Source organism: Temnothorax longispinosus, chromosome 9 (assembly GCF_030848805.1).
Source record: "Temnothorax longispinosus isolate EJ_2023e chromosome 9, Tlon_JGU_v1, whole genome shotgun sequence".
Taxonomy (NCBI): Eukaryota; Metazoa; Arthropoda; class Insecta; order Hymenoptera; family Formicidae; genus Temnothorax; species Temnothorax longispinosus.
Window position 1 is genome coordinate 3,216,874 of NC_092366.1, and position 20,022 is coordinate 3,236,895.

General features: G+C 43.6%; 1 protein-coding gene across 2 annotated transcripts in view; it reads left to right on the forward strand.

The window, feature by feature from the left end:
* The window catches only part of Svp (nuclear receptor subfamily 2 group F member 1-B), a 120,460-nt gene that overhangs the window by 19,342 nt on the left and 81,096 nt on the right, over window positions 1–20,022 (forward strand). The window contains exon 2 of one of the 2 annotated variants that reach the window (XM_071787417.1): window positions 4,355–4,513. In XM_071787417.1, the coding sequence (XP_071643518.1) occupies window positions 4,355–4,513 (159 nt within the window). The remainder of the gene's footprint in view (window positions 1–4,354; window positions 4,514–20,022) is intronic. The other variant, XM_071787418.1, reaches the window with a different exon arrangement.

Here is a 20,022-nt window from a genome sequence, read left to right on the forward strand (position 1 = left end):
AGAAGTCATTTTGACTTATGCAACGGAAAATTTTTGACGTATTGTTTTGCGATGCTCGGTAATAACACTCATTGTCAGTGATCACACAACATATACCTAATGTATGCCGCAACAATGAGCGCACATAATTTACTGTCTACAGCACTTTGTATAGAATACTGAGAATAACACAGAATACTGTATACACAGTGTCTGTAGAATAGTACAATTTGCTTTATTACACAGCGTCATTAAATTTAAACTTTAAGTCATTTCTTAAACAGCGGGCCTCTCTAGAAGGCAATGCATATATCCTTTGATATCCAAGTACTTTTGCTCCACCGTTGAGAGCCGATGCCGTACGACATCGTTCTGCCGGAAAAGATTAAGAGAGCGAAGGTATATCCGCCGGTTCTTTCCATATCGACGATCGCGAAAGGTTTGTCCTGTGCCGAGAGTTGGCACTCGGAACGCGCCGTGCCACGAAGGACTAGCCCGAGCAATGAAAATTCAATGACGCGAGCAATTTGAGCTCGCGGCGAGCAGCTCGCAAGCTACAATCTGAAAGTATAAACGGTAGTTGTGCGCTGCGCGCGCGCGCGAGCGAGCTTTCTCTCTTTCTCTTCCTTTCTTACTCCATCTCTCATCTCTTCGTCGTATTCGCTCAGTGTTTCTTGCCCTCTCCCGTCTCCGTCTCTCGTTGCTCTCTCGCTACCACAGTGCTCACATATACTGCGTGGTCGCCGGTGGTTGGCTCGCACAGAATAATCGCGTAATTTGCGTGTAACGATGCAATTTGTAGTTATGGCGACCCGGCTCTTTTTCCGTCTTCTTTTTTCCCCCCTTCGCTCGTTCTTCGTTTTTGCCGGTACCGACGACATCGACGTCGGCAACGACAGGAATAACGGCAGCGACAACGACACGACGACGTCGAACACCAAGGAGCTTAAGCTTTAAAGATGAGAAGGACTCGTAGATTTAGTACGAACCTGAATCGCCTTTGATCTCTCTTTGGCGAGCTTATTTTCTCATTTAGCATCGACGAGGAAAATGGAGAAGCCGGAGTCGCGATCGTTAGTTTAGGAGTCGCGATAATAACTTTGATCTTCATTACAATCGTAATTTTGGGTGTATTAACTGATGAAAAGTATTTTTTATACTCTATACAAGTACAGAGATTAAACGATTTACAAATTTAATTAGTATGATCTTAATTACATCAATGTTTATCTCAATTTTTATCGATACTTTTTTAATTTATTTTGAATTGTTAAAATTGCATTAAGTATATTTATATTTCATCAAAATCTCTTAATTTTTTTTATTTATAGCTTGATAAAGAGTGACCATTTTTCATCTCGATATTATGCTCCGAAAGACGCATTTGATGGTTTATTCCCAGATCACGGCGCGGCGACTCACGCTTTACTTACGCTATTGTTTGTGACCGATATCGCGTCCTCTATCTCGACGACGAGACGGATGCCTCCGCGGATTCACGCAAGAGAACGAGAGTATTAGTAAGCTCGCGAATGACTTACGGACCGCGGCAAGCGAAATCACCTCTTTATCTCGATTCGAAAGTTCGTGCGCAGCGGGCGTTCTGTTACGATATAAATTGCCGACTTAGCTGCGCTAACTATTTATCTATATGTATACACGCCGTGCCATCGATCGTGATAGTCGACTTCGCTACACCTAGACCCGTTCCTCTGGCGAAGTCGTACTTATAATCCTTATGAAGTACGCTGCGATCTTTTACGTCGTCGTAGTTCCTACCCGCGTGGATTCCATCACCTTTCGTTGGAATAATTTTACGTGAATTTCTGATAAAAAAAATCACATATAATAATTATGCATCTTGTCAGCATTTAAGAAAATTATTTAAATCGATTATAATAAGAATTATCGAGTGTCATAATTAACTGACTTAAATGAATTAAATGAATATTTATTTATAATACTTGTGAATCTTAAGAATATGACGTAAATAATTGAGTGACGTTAATTGGAATGGAAATTTATACACAGAACACTACTATAAAACAAATCAATATTAATTTTTCAAAAATTATGTACAAGTTGCATCAATGTATCCGCAATTATAACATCACATTTTATTAACACAAAATAAAATATACACGTAAAAATAATCACAAGACTGTGATATATACTAATAATGCGGTTCCATCTTTTACTTTTAGCCTTCAGTTTTATTTTTAAAGAATTAACTTTTAAAATCGGATCTATAAAAACGTTTCATAATACTCTCTTTTCCCCCAAATACAAGATTTCTATCAAGCCTTGAAACTCGTTTTTTATCACTTTGTACATCCTTGTTTTATTATTAGGATAAATCTACTAATATAAACACTTCCTGCAGAGATACCTTCGATTTTGTTCCGTCGGTGCTCGCACGCAGGTGCGCGCGCGCATTCTATCCGGCGGGGTCTGTTTTAATTAAAATCAACCGCGTGGCCCCGATCACCTTTTAACCCCTGGTACCGCGCGCGCGCGCACTGGCTGGCGCTGGTCTTGCTCACGTGCGTGTCCCACGTGTTTTTACGACGCGGAATTATTGCTCGCCTCGCTGTTTATTAAATTGAATTGTGTCGCACCGCGTCGTCACCCCGTGGCAGTGGCTCTTTATCGGACTCCTTTCTCTCCTGCCGCTCCATTACCACCAGCAATTAACTAACCGCTCATTAGGAAGCCGCGTGCACGACCATTCGCGCGCCAATCAAAGAACGGCCGACCTGTCGGCTCGCTACGATTATAATTGCGGTACGTTCGTCTTCGCTGTTTGCAGTTTTCCACGAATAAAAAGATGATACTGCCGGAAGAGTTAAAATGATTAATAATAAACATTCAAGAAAAATGAAATAAAAAATTTTATCTTGCACTAAAAAATATTTTGATCTTTAAGTAATGAAAATGGATCGATTTTTAAATAATCCTTGCAGTTTGTTTTAGTTTTGCCCCAAAAATGTTATCCTTTAAATACACTAATAACGAAGAGTTGTTAAGAAATAGACTGTGCAAATACAGATTGAAGTCATCTTGATTCTTGGTTGACATCTAATCGATTGCATATTATGAACTTACGTAAATGGCATGATTAAACTATTTAATTTGAGAAATAAATTTTTAAATCAATTCTTTCTTAACGATAATAGTTTCGACAAGATTTTGCTAATTTCTACGACCGCGCACTTCGTGAAATTCTCGAGATGATCGATCGCATCAACTCTGGAGTGATATCCGGATATGAATCCGGAGTAATGCGGCGAAAACTCATCGTCTGTATACCGTGGAGTATCGCGGCGAAGAGGAGAGAGCGTGGAGTACTCGATCTCAGCGGGACGGCTACTAATAGGATTTTCGTGATCAAGTCCGTCGGCACTTTCGACTCGGCTGACTCCTCATTCCCATAAAGGAGGCAGCCCGCGATATCTGCCTATATCGAGCGTCGCGCGTGTGTGCGCGGACCGCCATTGTGCCACAGATCGTGGATCCGCCGTAACTTAGATCCGCGCTCCCTACGTTGACCTCAAGGTGCATCGGTCTCGTTGCAACGTGCATGTTACAGAATTTGCGTAATCACGTATCATCGGTCCGAGGCCTCCCCCCGCCGTTCCCGATCCGCGCACGTTTCCCCTCTCCGTTCTTCTCTCTGATCGCGCTACGTAATCTTGTCGTTCCACACGTGCACGTTTTACGTGGTACGTACGTGCGCCGCGAGATGTATCCAATAAACAAGAGAAACTTACCATGCCGTTCCATAAGCATTAGTCCCGTCACGTTTATGGTTGCTCATACACGCTCTATCAATAAGAATCTGCGTAACCGTCTGCATACTCTCGGATGGATCTTGATTTCAGCACGTGGTATAGCTAATCGCTTATGCTTTACCGAATGCCATGCCGATCGTACTGTGTCTTTCGTTATTATACACGCGTGTATTGTAACGCGTGAATTAACGCGAACATAGAAAAATATATATATTTCTGCTGTCGGCGAAAAGTAGTTAATGTTTTTATGCTAGATGCTAGAAGATTGATCTCATGAGGCATCTAATCGTATATGACATTAATGGAGAAAGTACGATTGATGTCTTGAAATTTAAATTGGCTGCAAAGAGAACTTACAGGAGGAAATAGATTTTTTCTAATGAGGACATTCCAGTGACAATTCGTTTCGCAATGGCGAATAAGATATATAAATATTCATATATATTTAAATTGTCGTAGATATTAAAATATTCTCCGGTAAAAGACTAATACTAATATATTTTAAATAGATTTAGAATTGTTTAAATATACGATCAAAACTGAATTTATATTTAAGTCTAATATAATCTTCGCTTTTTTTTCAGGATGCAAGAGTTTTTTCAAGAGGAGTGTCAGGCGGAACCTAACGTACTCGTGTCGAGGGCAGAGAAACTGTCCGATCGATCAACATCATAGAAATCAGTGCCAGTATTGCCGCTTGAAAAAGTGCCTGAAGATGGGCATGCGCCGGGAAGGTATGCACTGTACTGAACCCTTTTTACGTATTTATTAGCGATCGATCTCCACTGGTGATTACATCGGGGTCGCCGAAATGTCTTGACAGCAATGTTCGAAGTTCACGGAGAAAAACATTGCAAGTGCCAATTTTTAAAGAAATTTCATAGAAATTAATAAAACTTTTGACAAAAAAGATATTTCTAATAAGGTGCTGTTACGTGATAACTCTATATTATAATTTTTGTTTTATATTTTAATATACAACCAAAATTAGTTTTTTTTTATCGAAATTAAGATCGGGCATTGTAAGATTACATTATATAAATATTAATTTAATTATAAAATTTAATTAAATAAAAATATTACAGAAAATTAGGTGCTTGCAATATTTTTTTCTTCTGGGATCTTGATTTTTTCTGTCGCGCGCTTTTTACAATAAAAAGACGAAAAGTCGTCGTGGTGAGATGATGTTTCTCCGATATACGGAATAAATTTGGAATAAATGTTAAAAGTAGCACAATGAATATATATATATATATATACGCGTTAAAGTTAAAGTGCATGATGACGAAAATATCAAATACTTGTTCGTCATGTTGTTTTCCAGAAAGAAACGTATATTTTGTAAATTGATTTGAAGTAATTTATAATGAAGAGAAAATTTTTATATTAAATTTGATTTTATTTTGTAGTTCATTCAAGGAACGATGCCTTTTGCGACTATCGATTAGGAAGCCACTTGCACTATGATTGCAGTATTCGGAGAAACGTCACTGACAAAGTATCGATCCAATGATAACATTCGCGACTCGCTGTGATCACCCGTTAAACTCTCCGTAACACGGTCCGCAAATCGAGCTCCCTTTTCTGATTCTTGATATTACGTATTATTCCGATTGAGCTGAGGAATTTCTGAAATTATATATATTACATGTAATAATACGCAACACAATTTATATATCTAGAATTATAACATCACTTACTTTCATGCGATAATTACAAGATGTTACGTCTTCAAGTTTGATGCGGAAAAACTTTCAATAGCGATATAATTAAAATATATTATCGCGTTATAATTTATTATATAGTATTATTTTTATAAGCTTGTGCGGTCAATTTCTTTTATTCGCTAATCATGTGTGCGATTATCTCTGATCTCTCCACGACTAAGTCTCCAAATTAACTTAGGGGGGGGGGGGGCCTGAATACAATCGCGTTATACTATTTTATTTCGGCAATGTTTGCATCTGAAGACGTCACATTTCGAAACTGGCTTTCGGCGCGCTTCGCCGCGGCAGGAACTTTTAATTGCAGGCCGTGGAAAGGCCGGAAAGGTTCCCACGCCTTATCCCCGCCCGCGATTCCACGTTCCTCCGCTCTTGAACTTGGCTACTCGCACCGCGCGCGATAACATCTGACCTTGTTCCGCCGCGCGCACGAGGAGAAGAGGAGCGCGCTCGCTCTCTCGCTGGTCATCGGCTCTCTCGGCCTGCCCAGGTGTACAACCACTTCCGTCCGAGACGTGGCCGTCCATCGTGGCCGGCGCGGCCGTCTGTCTGCCCCGAAGCGTGCTCGCGCCGCGATCGTAAACCCGGTAAATCACGCGTTTTTACGCGTATCAGCCGCACGCGTCGACTCGCATGGTTATCGACGAGAGACGCGAACGGAGATCGGCGATTCTGTCGCGCTGAGAAGAAAATGTAACGAGTTAGATTAATTTGTTAGTTTTCCAAATATATTAGTTGAAACTATCGTTCTGCACTCTTTTAGAGTAAAGCAGCACGTAACACATCAGATTATCAATAACGAAAAAAAATGAAAGATCGTTTAGAAGGTGCAAGAGACATTATTTCGATCACTGCTATCGTTTTAAAAGTAATCTTGTTTCACATTATGTATTATGCTCTCAAGATAGGCTTTTGATGATCGCTTTCTTGAAGAACTCGCATCATGTTTCGAAATTACTTTACATTACAGGCAGATATATATTTAACAATTTAATGATAATCTTGAAATATCTTTTGAATCACAATCTTCATAATGTAATCTTTACATGAAATGGAAGTACGTAGGCGTGCTTTATTCTTAAAACGTAATTTATTAAGATTCTTAAATATTTTCTCGCTGGTATCTTTTATTACAAATTATCGAAACCTTGAGACCGGAACGGCTGTCCTTCGTTTTGATCTGGCCTCTTTCGTATGTGAATCGCAGAAAGCGCACGAACTTCCCAAAGGCACATTCTCGAATATCGTGAGCCACATTGTACTTCATGAAAGAGAAGCTCGCGCACGATTATTCGCACGAGAGCCGCCGGCTCTCCTGCCCGCGGCGCAGTTTTTCCCACAGGAACGTAGACGCGAGAAGACGTCGCGTTTTCTGCCCTGTCACAGCGACATCCGCCTATTATCCGCGATGATGCCCCGGTCTTTGATAATAATTCGAGTTGCTCGCGAGCGCGGGGCACGTAACTCTGTATACACTCACCTGGTCTCTGCCATATACGTTCGCACGAAAGATTCACGGGAAGGAAAGAGGGAAAGAAAAAGAACAGTGGAAGAGAACGAAAGAAGCAGAAGAAGAAGAAGCAGAAGAAGAAGAAGAAGAAGAAGTAGAAGAGGCCGAAGAAAAGAAAAGTGCATGAAGGGCGGAGGGCCGCGGAGAAAGAGGATGACGAGAGCAAGGGGGGTTGCCAGCACCGCCGGCAGGAGCAGCAGCAGCAGCAGCAGCAGCAACGGCAACAGCAGCAACGGGAGGAGGCAGAAGAGGCGAGAGGTCGTGGATGATGGAGGGGGAAGGGTTGAAGGCGCGAGAGGAGAGAAGAAACGAGGTGGAGTGAAGGTGGTGGAGCAACGAGAAGAGGAGCGGGAAGGAGGAAAGAGGACTAGAGAGAGCGAGAGAAAGAGAGACAGAGAGGGAGAGACGATGGTCCGAGGTCAGCGGGGTGCATGACCTTACCTCGGGGCCCCTTCCTTCCGTGGGGCCCTCGAGGCAGACAGGATGCACTGAAGATTACCCCGTAGATACTGTCCGCGATGATTACAGAAATCTAGGAAGCCGCTCAATTTAATTAACCCTTAATTGCGAGCGCTCGGGACGGGATGGTGCGTTTACTCCGGTATCCTGGCGCTTTTCCCCCGTCCCCCTTGTCTATTCGAGGACGATGATGATGATGATGATGGTGGTGGCGGCGCGGCGGTTGTTCCCCATGTGTATGAGCGCGCGACGATGCGTGAGTTATCGTTCCGCGAAACGAAGTGCACTTTCTTTCAAAGACGAACGTTGGTCGGAAGGGATGTAGACCAACTGTTGGCACAGTGTGCAGTATAGGTACAGTTACGTTGCAGATCCTGGAGTTTGTTAGAGACATTGGCATTTTCTAAACGTTATTAAACACTTACTACAACTTGAAATCCGATAGTTTATGAAAAGCGTTTACTTGCATATAAAACATAGATTTATATATCTATTTATTGATAAATAATGATTAAGGCAGCGACAAACGTAAAAATGCGATGTAATCTTCATAAGGCCTTAGAAAAGACACGCACGATACTTCAAAGTTAATATCTCACATTGTTATTTATCGGTATTTGTAATGAGACATATCTATATTTTCAAGGTATTTATATAACAGAAGTTAAGTGAATTTAAAAGAAGTAAAGCAATTAAAAAAAAAAAAACTTATACTTATGGGCAACCGCAGATAGCGCAATAAGAAAATCATAAAAGTGGAAATTCTGGAAATATAAGTTCTTTTATATATTTTTATGGATTTCTTATCGCATCATCACATACAGTTGGCTTATGTCAATTTCTTTATTGGGTACAGGTTTTTTTTTAATTTTTTCCAAAAAGTTAATCAGTGGTTCTTTATGCATTTGAATTACCCTATGCATTTTATCTATCTCATGACATATATAATTCATTGTGACAATCAGAGTTTTTTATTACTATAAATAAGTTTTTATTACAATGAAAAAAAACGTCTTATTAGTCAATTTTTGTTCGCTTCGTGAATCACGGAATTGAAGATCAGCTTTATCGCCGAGCGCTCTTCAGTTGGTCGCGTAACTATCGAGTGTACCCATCGCGATACCCCGATAGCGATTCGCGACTAGAAGGCCCCGTTACGTACTTAATACGCTCGTTAAAACGAGGAACTTGGAAACGCATTCGTTCGCGGACGCGCACGTTTCTTCCATACCTTCGCAATAAATCTGCACTGTTTATTTTACAACCCGCAGCCGTTACTTCGCGCCTGCTTTGATATCTTTGCCTAAAGAAAAAAAAGAACAGCGCTTAACATCCTGTGCGCCAAAATGGCTGCGTCTCTTTAATTTATGCGCGTGCTAAGGTAATTAACCCATTTAGACACGGATGTACTTCCATTTCGTGCCGATAATATTGAAAAAATCGTGGCGCTAAACGTGTGAGAAATTAAATTTTCTATGTTCCTCCTTCTCTGACTATAAAGATCTAATGGATAGATTCAATTTTATAATTACCAAAATAAAATAGCGAAAATAGTGCTATAAAAGTGAAAAGATTTATTATTTAGTGTTTAACTTTAATATTTTACCACTTTTTTTCTTCGCAATATTATTTCGAAACTTTCAAAGGCAGTTTTATATATCTGTTTGATTATTTTTGGAGGTCTCTATGTACCATGATTATTATTTAATACATTGCGTTGTTTATGAATATATTAATACATATGTTAACGAAAAAGTACACGAGGAACATAAATCACTTTTCTAAAAAATATTAAGAAACTAATTGGCATGCTTCTACTAATTGGTATTTTTCTATTTTGAGAAAATTTACGATAATTTAATTATTTATTATATGGATCAACGACGCAACTTGAAAAATATGGTGAAATTGTACAAGCAAACGATTACTTAACATTATTAATTCCATCGATTTCAGAAATTATTTTAACGGTTTCTTCTCTTTTTCTCTCTCATAAACGAATCCATTTGCCATAGTATTACGACATTTTTCCCACAATGAGCAATGAGTCTATCGCAAATTTCGTAAACTCTTACGTGGACGATGCGCACGTAGATACATATCGTCGAATGTTCGTTAACGCCATAACAAAAGGAGACAGGACGCACGACGACGAGGGGGAGGGACGCGGTGGGAGCCGAGAGAGGAGACGTGGAGAGAACTCGAGAGGCAAATAACCCTAATTTCATCGTCGGAGACCTGCATTCAGAAAGTCATTATCAAACGAGCGTCCCGCGCGCCCGTTATAATTACGCGGGCGTTGCACAACAGAAATGTATCGAACACAGTGAACACACACTGCCTCGCTTTCTCTCTCTCTTACTTCTCTCTCGTTCTGCTTTCATGCTTCTTCTTTTCCCGCCGGTCTTCTCTCTCTCTCTCTCTCTCTCTCTCTCTCTCTTCTCTTCTCTTTCCCCGTTCTCACGTTCTTTATTTGCACGCGTTTCGCACCAATCACTTGCTCCAACTGTGTACGCAGTCTTGTCCGTCCGCCCATTTCGCTTTCTTCCCGAACGTCTGCTGATTACGTGATTTTCTAATAATTACACAAACTCATGCGTGTTGCTTATTGCGTTTTTCTTCGATTAACCGGTTTATCGCTCTTAATGAAAATCACGTTCTATAAGTTTACAGTAGTTATCCTACTAACTACGAGTCCCTGGAAGTATTAAATTGCTTACAGCAATGTTGTAATTTGCCAAGTGACGAACATTTAGACCGAAAAATGTTACTGACTTCTAATTGCATCCTTGACCATCTAGAATTTAAAGTCTCATATTTACTTTATTTACAAATTCATCTCATTACATGTAATTATCATGTTTCATTACATGTAATTACATGTTTCAATGAAGGATTTTAAAATAAATTATTTCCGGTCATAATATAACAATATGACATATTAATATTAGCAGTATAATTATATCATTATTATTTCGTCAGTATCAAATCACATGCAGAACGAAATTGACTATTATTATTAATTAACATTGATTAACATGTTGATATTTACATTGAACTTTCCCAGGAAGCTTTCGAGCGAAAACCCTCACGGTGGAAGCTCAACATTCCCCAGAATTCCGCTCGACGGTATCCGCGCACGGAGTGCCAGAGAGTCCGAGAGTCTTATCAATCTATCTGCGGCGCGCGATCGGCCGATCGACCATCGGCCGATCGATCGGCTGGCCGATCACTCGATCAGCGCCGATAGATTGTCCTTCCCCCTATCCTTCGGTCGCAGGTAATCGTATATATTCGCAACTGCGCGCCCGGATCTCCGCCGGTTATGAAATCTTCCGTAGAGAGCAACCGATAATCCAGCGCGCCGGTCACGGCTGTGCGCATCCGTGGCCGTGTGTGAGCGCGTGCACGTGCACGTGCACGTCCGTGTACACGTGCGGACGGATACACGGGCGTTCGCGGTGCGCCATGCCGTGTCGGCGCGGATTTCACTTATCTCTCTTTCCCGGCGTCGAAGTTCCGCGCGCGCGGCCCGATGCAACGACGACCATTATGGCCGCATTAACTGAAATTAGACATTGTTTCCCTTGCCGGGGTGAAACACGGCGCGCAACAATGGGGAGACGACGCGGGCGACGACGATGACGACGAGAACGGACAGGGCCAGGCTATAGCCGCACGGCCACGGGGTGAACCAAAATAGCGGGGGGCAGAGTAACGAGAGAGAAAAATAAGGGGGGAAAAATGCGCGCGAGGTGGCCACTCCGAAGAATATCCTCCTCTCTCTCTCTCTCTCTCTTTCTTCCCCTTCGTCTCTTTTTATCTCCGTTCTCCCTCGCTCTGTCTTCGCCAACGTGCGCCGGCGAGAGATTGCCGATATTACAGCAGGGTCAGGATCGTGACTTTAATCAATTAGCGGGGTTTCTCGGACCCGGGAAATGATTAGTAATCCGGCCGGCAGCCAGACTCTCTCGGTTCTTGGTCTCCTCTCCTCGGCCCCGGACACCTCTCCGCTCGTTGCTCTTATCCGCAACGGGGGATAAGAATACGCGCGCGCCGTTCCGATGAGCCGCAGGAGGAAGTAATTGATGAGAGAAAATCAGCCTATCTCCGCGGATAGAGTTCATTATTTCGTAGACCCGCGGGGAACTAGCCGCTAGATTTACAGAATGCTCGTTGATTCAACCTTAATATGAAATTATAGTTAATCTAAATGGCGAACGGCTTTTAAGAGGAAGCAATACTAAAAACATAGGGTATCCTTTGAAATTCTTTACACAAAGATTATTGTTTTAATTAAACATTTTTATTGTTAGTTTAAAGGTACATACTGTGAAAAAAGATTTTACTTTAAAAAATATTGATATTTAAACAAAAGGTACTGTTATGTTTGTCGTACTAGTCGTACTACGTTTACTGGCTGTATTTACCATTCGAGAAAATTTTTTCTGCAATAAAAAGAGCGAATATTTATTTAAAATATAGAAGCAAAGTTTTCGTCGTACATTTGACTAAAGTAAGTTTTATTCGAATTTACAGTATGTTAATGTACAATATTTACGTTCATAAATTATAATATCTAAAGATTCTTATGCAAATTATAATCAAAAATTCGTTGTCGTACCGCTATTCATGGACAAATAATTCCACGTTATTCACGAGACAGTAATGAATACGGAGCATCGTGTACAAAAATCCAAGAGAGGCGAGTCAACGTTCCAAATACCGTTACAACGAGATAAACTGTCGATACGCGATACGAGGTGGATCCTTGCATCGGCTTGTGCGCGAATAGCAGTGAATCGATCGGTCACGTATCCTCGGCGGCCGCGGAAAGGCTGCGTGGAAATATAGACGACTTTGACGAGATTCCAACGCTAATTACGATTAATAGCAGCGCGCGTACGGTCTTATCATCGCTCTGCTCCACTTGACCGCCGCTATTTTCTAGGTCGTCATGCGCGATCTACTCCTCCTTTTTTTCTCTTCTCCGAGAGTAACATGACAGCGCATGCATGTCTTATTCGTCGGCTCTTAACGCCAACGTTCTGGAATGAAAGAGAGAAGTGCATTTTGAAAATTCCTTATTACGGCATTTTTGTATCTGTCGACGTTTTTGTTGTTTGTACGTGAGTAATTTTATCATTTTGAAAAAAAAATTCGCAAGGTTCACTACAATGGCACATAACTAAGCTACATATATAATTAAACTAGGCTATAGTTAAGTTGAATTACAGTACGCGGGTAATTTACTATATAGTGAGGAACTTCCCGTTTAAATTTACCGTTATATTTACCAAGGGGAAATTTAGAAATGAATTATTTATCTAGGGAGCAATAAGATCGTTAGCATGCTATTTTAACATACCCACTACTAGCCTACTCCGAAAATTCTTCATCGATCGCACATCCTGACACGATGGCCGGTGCGGCAATACGAGGCGACCACGCTTCCCCATATTTACCCGTATAATCTCTTTCCGAGTATTAAAATACAAAGTAGTCGCATTACCATGACAAAACTGTCGGGTCAAGAGAGCCTGACACCGTCTGTGGGGGATTACGATCGGCGGTCGAGTCCGATATGCATATTCAGCGGTGCAAGGTCCACCTTGTGCGCGTAATCTTGCGCCTTTTGTTCATCCTCAGCCAATCCGCGCTCGCCGCGGCTTTTCCACTCGATCGTCAACACGTCTATTTTTCCCCCCTTCGGATTCACGCTCGCGCTGAATGATCGCCATTGAATATTCGACGAGGCGCATCCTCGGAAATTCGACATTGAGTTTCGCACGTGTGCGCGATCCGCATTGTCATCGGCAACATCGAGCTATGAAGAAACAAAAATATTAGAATTGAAAAAAACTTTTATTACCGATAAGGTCTCCGCATCCAAAAAAAAACCTTCGATTTAACGTAAACGAGCTTCATACGGTCTCGTATAATATAACATGGATTTAAGAATAACTAAGAGAAGTATGATTTAATATAAATTAGCAAACAATATCACGCATAGATTAGAAAACTATATAATTCAACGATATACGAAATTCGTATATAACTAATTTATTTCTATTTATATGCGTATTTCATTGCTTTGTCATCTACACGCTCATATTATACAATACGGAACTCTTCTTTTCCTGTAAAAGAACACGATTAACATTAATTCAATATTTAATTACGGGTTTTTATAAGACCTGAAATTAGATCAATATAGTTGGAAACAAATGACTCTTGACTCGGAACGGCAGCTGGTCAATTCGAACGGTGACCTCAGGGACTCTCGAGCAGGCAGCTCGCTCGCTGTTCCAATCAGAATGTGAAAGTTCAGGCTGCAAAAGGCTTGCTATGTTGGCCGGCTTTATGCGCAGCGCCGATACGCGCTCTCTCGCGCAAACATATATATACATATACACCTACACCATTATTCGCTTTTTCCCGACTTCTGTCTATGCCTACTTAACATCGACGGCTCATCCTACAGCCGATTTACACGACGGATGTACATGCATATTTGACGGCGGTCGAGTCATCGTGCTTTCGAGACGGAAGAGATATCTCCGCGTTTCATCAGTTGATCTCGGATACGGTGAATACATTCTCTTACAATTTAATGAGAGAAGGAGGTGATTAATTACGATCGGCAGAAACATCAGGCGCCTTTGCTTGAAAACGTTGTAACTTCGTCACGAAGCGCATTTATAAAATGCCGACATCGGCCGTAATTCGCACTTGAAAGCGAGGTATAGATACGTAAAATTGTAGAAAATGCCTCTTAGCGTTACGGGAATAATTAATCGCGTGTCTGGATATATTGTTCGCTTCGGAGATAGTTACGTCGAGGTCATTTATCGCTATGCTCGATTAAAATTTCCCTCAATATGCACCTACAAATGCCACGCAATGCGTCAATTTCTGTAAATTTACATCTCTATTTACACTTAAGTTTTTTTCCCAGCTAGAAGCTGGTGGATAGGCAAGAAGATTTTTTCCTTTGAGCTGTAGAAACGATAAATTACGTGAAAATAAATGTGAAATTAATTATATAAAAAAATTGTAGAAAGCGGTTAGCTATTCGTCCTCTTCGCAAAGTTTATAATCATCTGCGTTTTCTTCCTGCGAACTGGGATGAATTCAGTTTTCGATGCTTAACGTGCGCAAAAACAATTTCCGTGCTCATTTACGATAGTAGAGTTTCCATTCCTAAAATTTTTCCGTATAATAACGAATAACGTATCAGTAAGGTGCATTAATTCGCTGGCTCATAGTAGCCTGACTTATCGGCGTAAAAAAATGCAAGATGAAATAAAAAGAGCGAACTATAGTTATTTCTTATTCTTCCTCGTTATACATTTTAATATTTCGCTGAGTACATAACCGTGCACGTTGATTATAATTATTGAAGACCTTGCGGCCAATAAGTCAGACTACTATGACCCATCGAATTAATGCACCTTACTGGTATATACGCGTATACATGTAGATATATGCAGCACGAAAATTTTAATGCAGACTAATTTGAAGGCCAGATTGTGACTCTAGGTTAAATTTTTTGATTAATTCTCAAGAAAAGTACGTTAAACACATCGTTGGCGCGCTGAGCCATCGGGCTGAACTCGTCGAAATTATACCGGTCTCTCAAGAGGGGACCGGATACGTGTCTGCCCACGTTTGTCACGTTTGCCACGCGAGAGCTGGTTCGCGACGCGAGACAGGTGAATTCCGCACCACTGCCGCAACTTGCGCGGCTTGCCGCTATTTGCATCGACGAGGATCTTTCTCTCCCGCGGACCCTCGCCCCTTTTCTCCGTTCGCGCGACGCGGCAATTACGCCGTTCCCTCGGAATACGTGCCAATAATACGGAGAGATACCGCGGTTAGAGCACGTAGAGCCGTTTTAGCCGTACACCGCGCCGCGGCCGTCCCGTCGTTCGCGAATTCCACGCAAAATCCACGAGCCCGCATTCGGATTCTCGACGCCGTGAGATTGCGTTATTTTCCTCCGCGCACCTTCGGCTCTTTCATTAAATCGCTATTTATCACCGACGTCGAGTCGAGTGCAGTAAGTTGATTACGCATTCACGAGGCGATTCGATACGCGCCAGCTAACTCGACGAAACCCGACAAATATATATCCGGTATCGACAGGGACATAAATTTCAGACTCGCAGATACTTAAGTTCTTTAATAATTCCGATATCACCGGGAAAACGTGCTTTCACTGTGCATTACCTTTATTTAATTGCACCGTTCGAACTGATAGCGCGATAATAAGGTTCCCCATAAAGAATCCAATTCAACGATACTTATTTCACGGTGTAAAACGCCACCACGGCACTAAATCACATTCCGATCACTTGTAGAACTCGAAGATTATGGACGAGGTAGAAAAATCTATGATGTAGTAGGAGCATGTGGGCGCACGAAACACATGATAGCAGTTCTCGCGAGGCGCGCAGACAAACGGTCTGCCCGTTCGTGTGCGCGTGCGGAGTCTCCGCGAGCCGTCATCGAGCATCATCGACGTAAACGGCGTGGGAAAGCCGGTCGACGACCCGGCTCCCGGTAAGGATGCCGTCAATTTTTAGGATCGCGTACGACGTGAGAGAGGCGTTTGGAAGAATTCGCCGGAGAATTCGAACAGGTGAATCACGTACGGAAAATGCTCGTTCCGGTTTCGCCGTGACGAATATAGAGGGGTAAGAGGGGGAACGAGTGAGGACTCTGACAGACCAGTGGGTCAAAAGAATGACCGTTCTCTCAACCGCGCGGGGCCGGAAGGCTGGAAGGGCGTCGTCGTGGAGAAGAGATTCCAGTGACTCTCCCACGTATTATGCGCGGGCTCGCGTTATCCGCCGTTTTCGCGGTGATTCAGCTTCAACAATAAACGGTGGGTTATAGAGAACTCGCATATATACGCGATATTCGATATTAACGCTTGACGAGCAGCGGGCTATAATCTCCGACGGTGCGCGAAGTGCATGTGCGTATCGCGACCGCGGCGGATCGGCAGAAAGCAAGCGGACAGCAGCGCCGTTAAGCATCTGTCTGGTTAAGCAGCTATACGTTTAAGCCTATTCGTTTCGCGCCAGTGAGCTCCGTCTTGATCGCGAGATAGGGAAAAGATATACCTTTGCTGGTGGATCTTTAATTTGGATCGTGATAGATTCGTTTCAGGTAGATTGTGAAAAGCACGAAAGTATCGCCGAAAAAGGAAAACCTTGTTGATTGACATTGAAATCTACTACTTTCTCATCGAGCATGTCGTTATTAGATGAATTTATCCTCAAACAAAATTTATTCTCGTCTTTGAACAAAACATTGATATGTTAATATTGATACAATAGGTAAACGTTTTGAATCGAATCCCAATTGAAGATCCATCGTGCAAGATTGTGAAGCAAAATCTGCTGTCAAATAAACTTGTTACAGGCAGAATTCGCCGTCGAGGCGTCGATCGGATTCATTTTCAGCGAATTCGCCGTTGAACGGATTTACGATCAAACGAGGAGATCGTCTCTCCGAGCGGAATCGCCGCGCAGTCCAACGTTCGGCGCGTAATTCACGCACGGCCGGCGCATTATTCACGGCGGGGCTACGCTAAATCCATAAAGATCTAGTCGTTCGCTCTCTCGCGCGATTACGACTTGCGCGCGTAAGAGTTGCCCGCTCGTAGAACCAGTCCGCTCGTATAAGCGAGCCGAGTTTGTTTCGCGGAGACCCGCGCTTACGAATCACCACGGCGGGCGGAGGTGAACGAAAGCAGATATTAATAACGCGCCGCGTATACATGATTGTTGCGTGGTCCCACCTTCGCTTCCTCTCCTCCCGTTCTCCTCTCTCTCTCTCTCTCTCTCTCTCTCTCTCTCTCTCTCTCTCATCGCGGTGCGCTCCACCTCCTTCCGACCACTCGCCTTTTCCTCTCTTTCTCGCTTTCTCGCTCTCGTCGCCTCTCTCCGTCCGTTCCTCGCCGAGTTCGCCCGGGTCGCTCGTTTCTCCATACCTTCCTCAACCTTAATGTTGCTCATATAGCGTAAGAGCATAGCGTGGAGTAGCATGCGAGAGAGCCTCGCCGGGGCCTCGCCGCGAGCAGGCACCGTGGGAACCTTTAGGCGGGCCTCACCGCGCGCGCACTCGCTCGTTCGCTTGCTCGCGCTCGCGCTCGCGGGGCCCTGTTCTGGACGCGTGTAACCTTGTAACCTCCACCGACCTCTCCCTTTCTCAATCTCCGTCTCTTCCCTTCTCTTCCCGCCCTGCCGAGAGGCGCGCGTCTCCTCGCCCGTCCTCCTCTTCTCTCTCACGAGGTCTTCTTTCCGCTCCTCTTCGGTCGTCTCTCGGTCTTCGTCCTCCGCTTCGTCCTTCGTCCCCGTCGGCCGTATACACACCTCATAACGACGCGACAAGTCGCCTCGCGTGGTGGAAGAGTCTTCTTCCGAAGATGCGATCTCGATTTCGCGGCGATGATGGTCCGATCGGTGAACGTCGGGACACCGCGACGCGAGACACCGACGACGTCAAACGGTAAAGAGCGCGCTTGGAGAACGTAGAAGAGTTCGAGAGCGCAGTATATATGATGCGCGCTCTTGATTGCGATAAATGTAGCGTAATAAATTTCATACGCGTCAGCCTCACTTCGAGGATCGCTCAGGCAGTCCGCCGATTGCACGCGCGATAGCACGCTCTCGTCGTTAAGTTCGATCAATAATAAATTTCACCGTCAAAGCAGTAAATTCCGCACTCTCGGCAGCTTGTCTGGTAAACTATTGCGGCCCAGAAGATGAGACGGATTCGCTCGAAATAGGAAAACTTTTTAAGAATTGCAATATTTGCACGAACTATTTTGAGAGCAAGCTCGAGTCAGAATCATTTTATGATTTGATTACATGAATTACAGTAAAGTATTAAAATTAGTTCTAACGAGAGGAAAGAAAGTGCTTTTTAATAACACTCCGAGAGGACCAATATGATAAACTAATAGGAAGAAGTGGTTATTCTCATGTTCTTCACCGAGTTTCCTCAATTTCAATGTCCCCCTCGAGGAAACTCATCAGTAACGACGGAGTTTGCCACAAAGTGTCCCTATTACTACACACGCTTGAATCGTCGGGCAAGTAAGCAAGCAGGCAAGCAAGCGAATTTTCTGTGGTCGGAACCGCGGGATAGGGCAGCGTCGAATTAGCGGGCCGTAATGGCGAGCTGCCGCCGTTCGTCCGGTTCGCGCGCTTACGTTCGGACGCTATCTGTTCTCCCGTGCCACGGAACAGAACGGCCGTGAGGCCCGGCGGTAACGGCGAAGAGCGGTCGCCGACGGCCGAAGTCGGTAACCTTCTTTCCGGCGAAATTATCATAATGGCTCGGAACAGAAGCATGGCCCGGAGCGACCTCCGCTCTCGCCTGGAAACTGCCTCTCGCACGATGTGCATACTCCTTACCCGGGGCATCTTCCGCGAGTCTAAAAGCGAGCTCTCCCGCGTGCGTGCGTGCATGCCATGCATGCGTGAGTGCATGCGTGCGTGCGTGAACTGTTGCGCGCAAGAGCGTATTCGCGCGCGTGGTTATAGCGAGCCTCTCTCGCCAGCCCTAGCCCGCTCTCGAAGCCGCCCCGCGCCGGGCAGGGGCAACGCCAGGTATACACACAGGTATATATCCCCTCGCACGGTAATTACGTGACGTATTAATACCAGTTATTCCGCGTCGACTGGTTCTCTCTCCCGGCCGGTCGGCCGTCTCGATCCGCAGGTGTATTCGGCCTGTTCTTTCTCCCTTTCCGCCAGTCTCTTACCTTCTCTCTCTCTCTCTCTCTTTCTTTCTTTCTCTGGTTCTTCGTCTCTCTCTCTTCTCGTGGTCTCACCTCGTCGAGACCACTGGTCCGACCTCCTCAAACGCCACGTCGCTCCGCCCGCGAAAAACACCCGCTCGCGTTTCTCTAACGAGATACTTTTCCGAAGCGGTAGGACAGACTTTTAAATGTCTCCGCAAATTGTGAGCGCTCGGCCGCGCGCGACGGAGCACCACCGAAGAGCGCACGCTCTGCTCTCTTCGCGCTCGAGAAAGCGCGGGGCAAGCGAGTTCTGGTCTTTCCCGCCTCTATCAGCTAAACGAGTTACAAAACAACGCGCTCGCGACGAGAGTCGCGAATGACTTTTACTCTCTCGGCACAAGTCGTTTTTCAATGGTACTTGATGTAACGCGTTTTCTTACCGCGTCGAAAATATATTCACGCTTTAATATGACGTACTTGGAAACGGAAGAATAATAAACCGTGAAAATTATTTGTTCCCTCATAGGAGAAAACTTATAATTAGTCGAGTTTCCTAAAGTTGCTAATATAAACAAACAAAGGAAGATATTTCTATTTATTTATTAGAATTATAGAGAAAATTAGATTTCTTTCTTTAAATATAATGAACAAACACATACATCGCTGTACCTCTGAAGAAGCTATAAATTGAGTGGGGCTATAAATGACTTCGAAATAGCGCTTATTACTTCAAGCCGCGCATTGTATCGACGTTGAAATCACGGAGGATCACACAACGGAAAACGAGAGCTTTAGGAC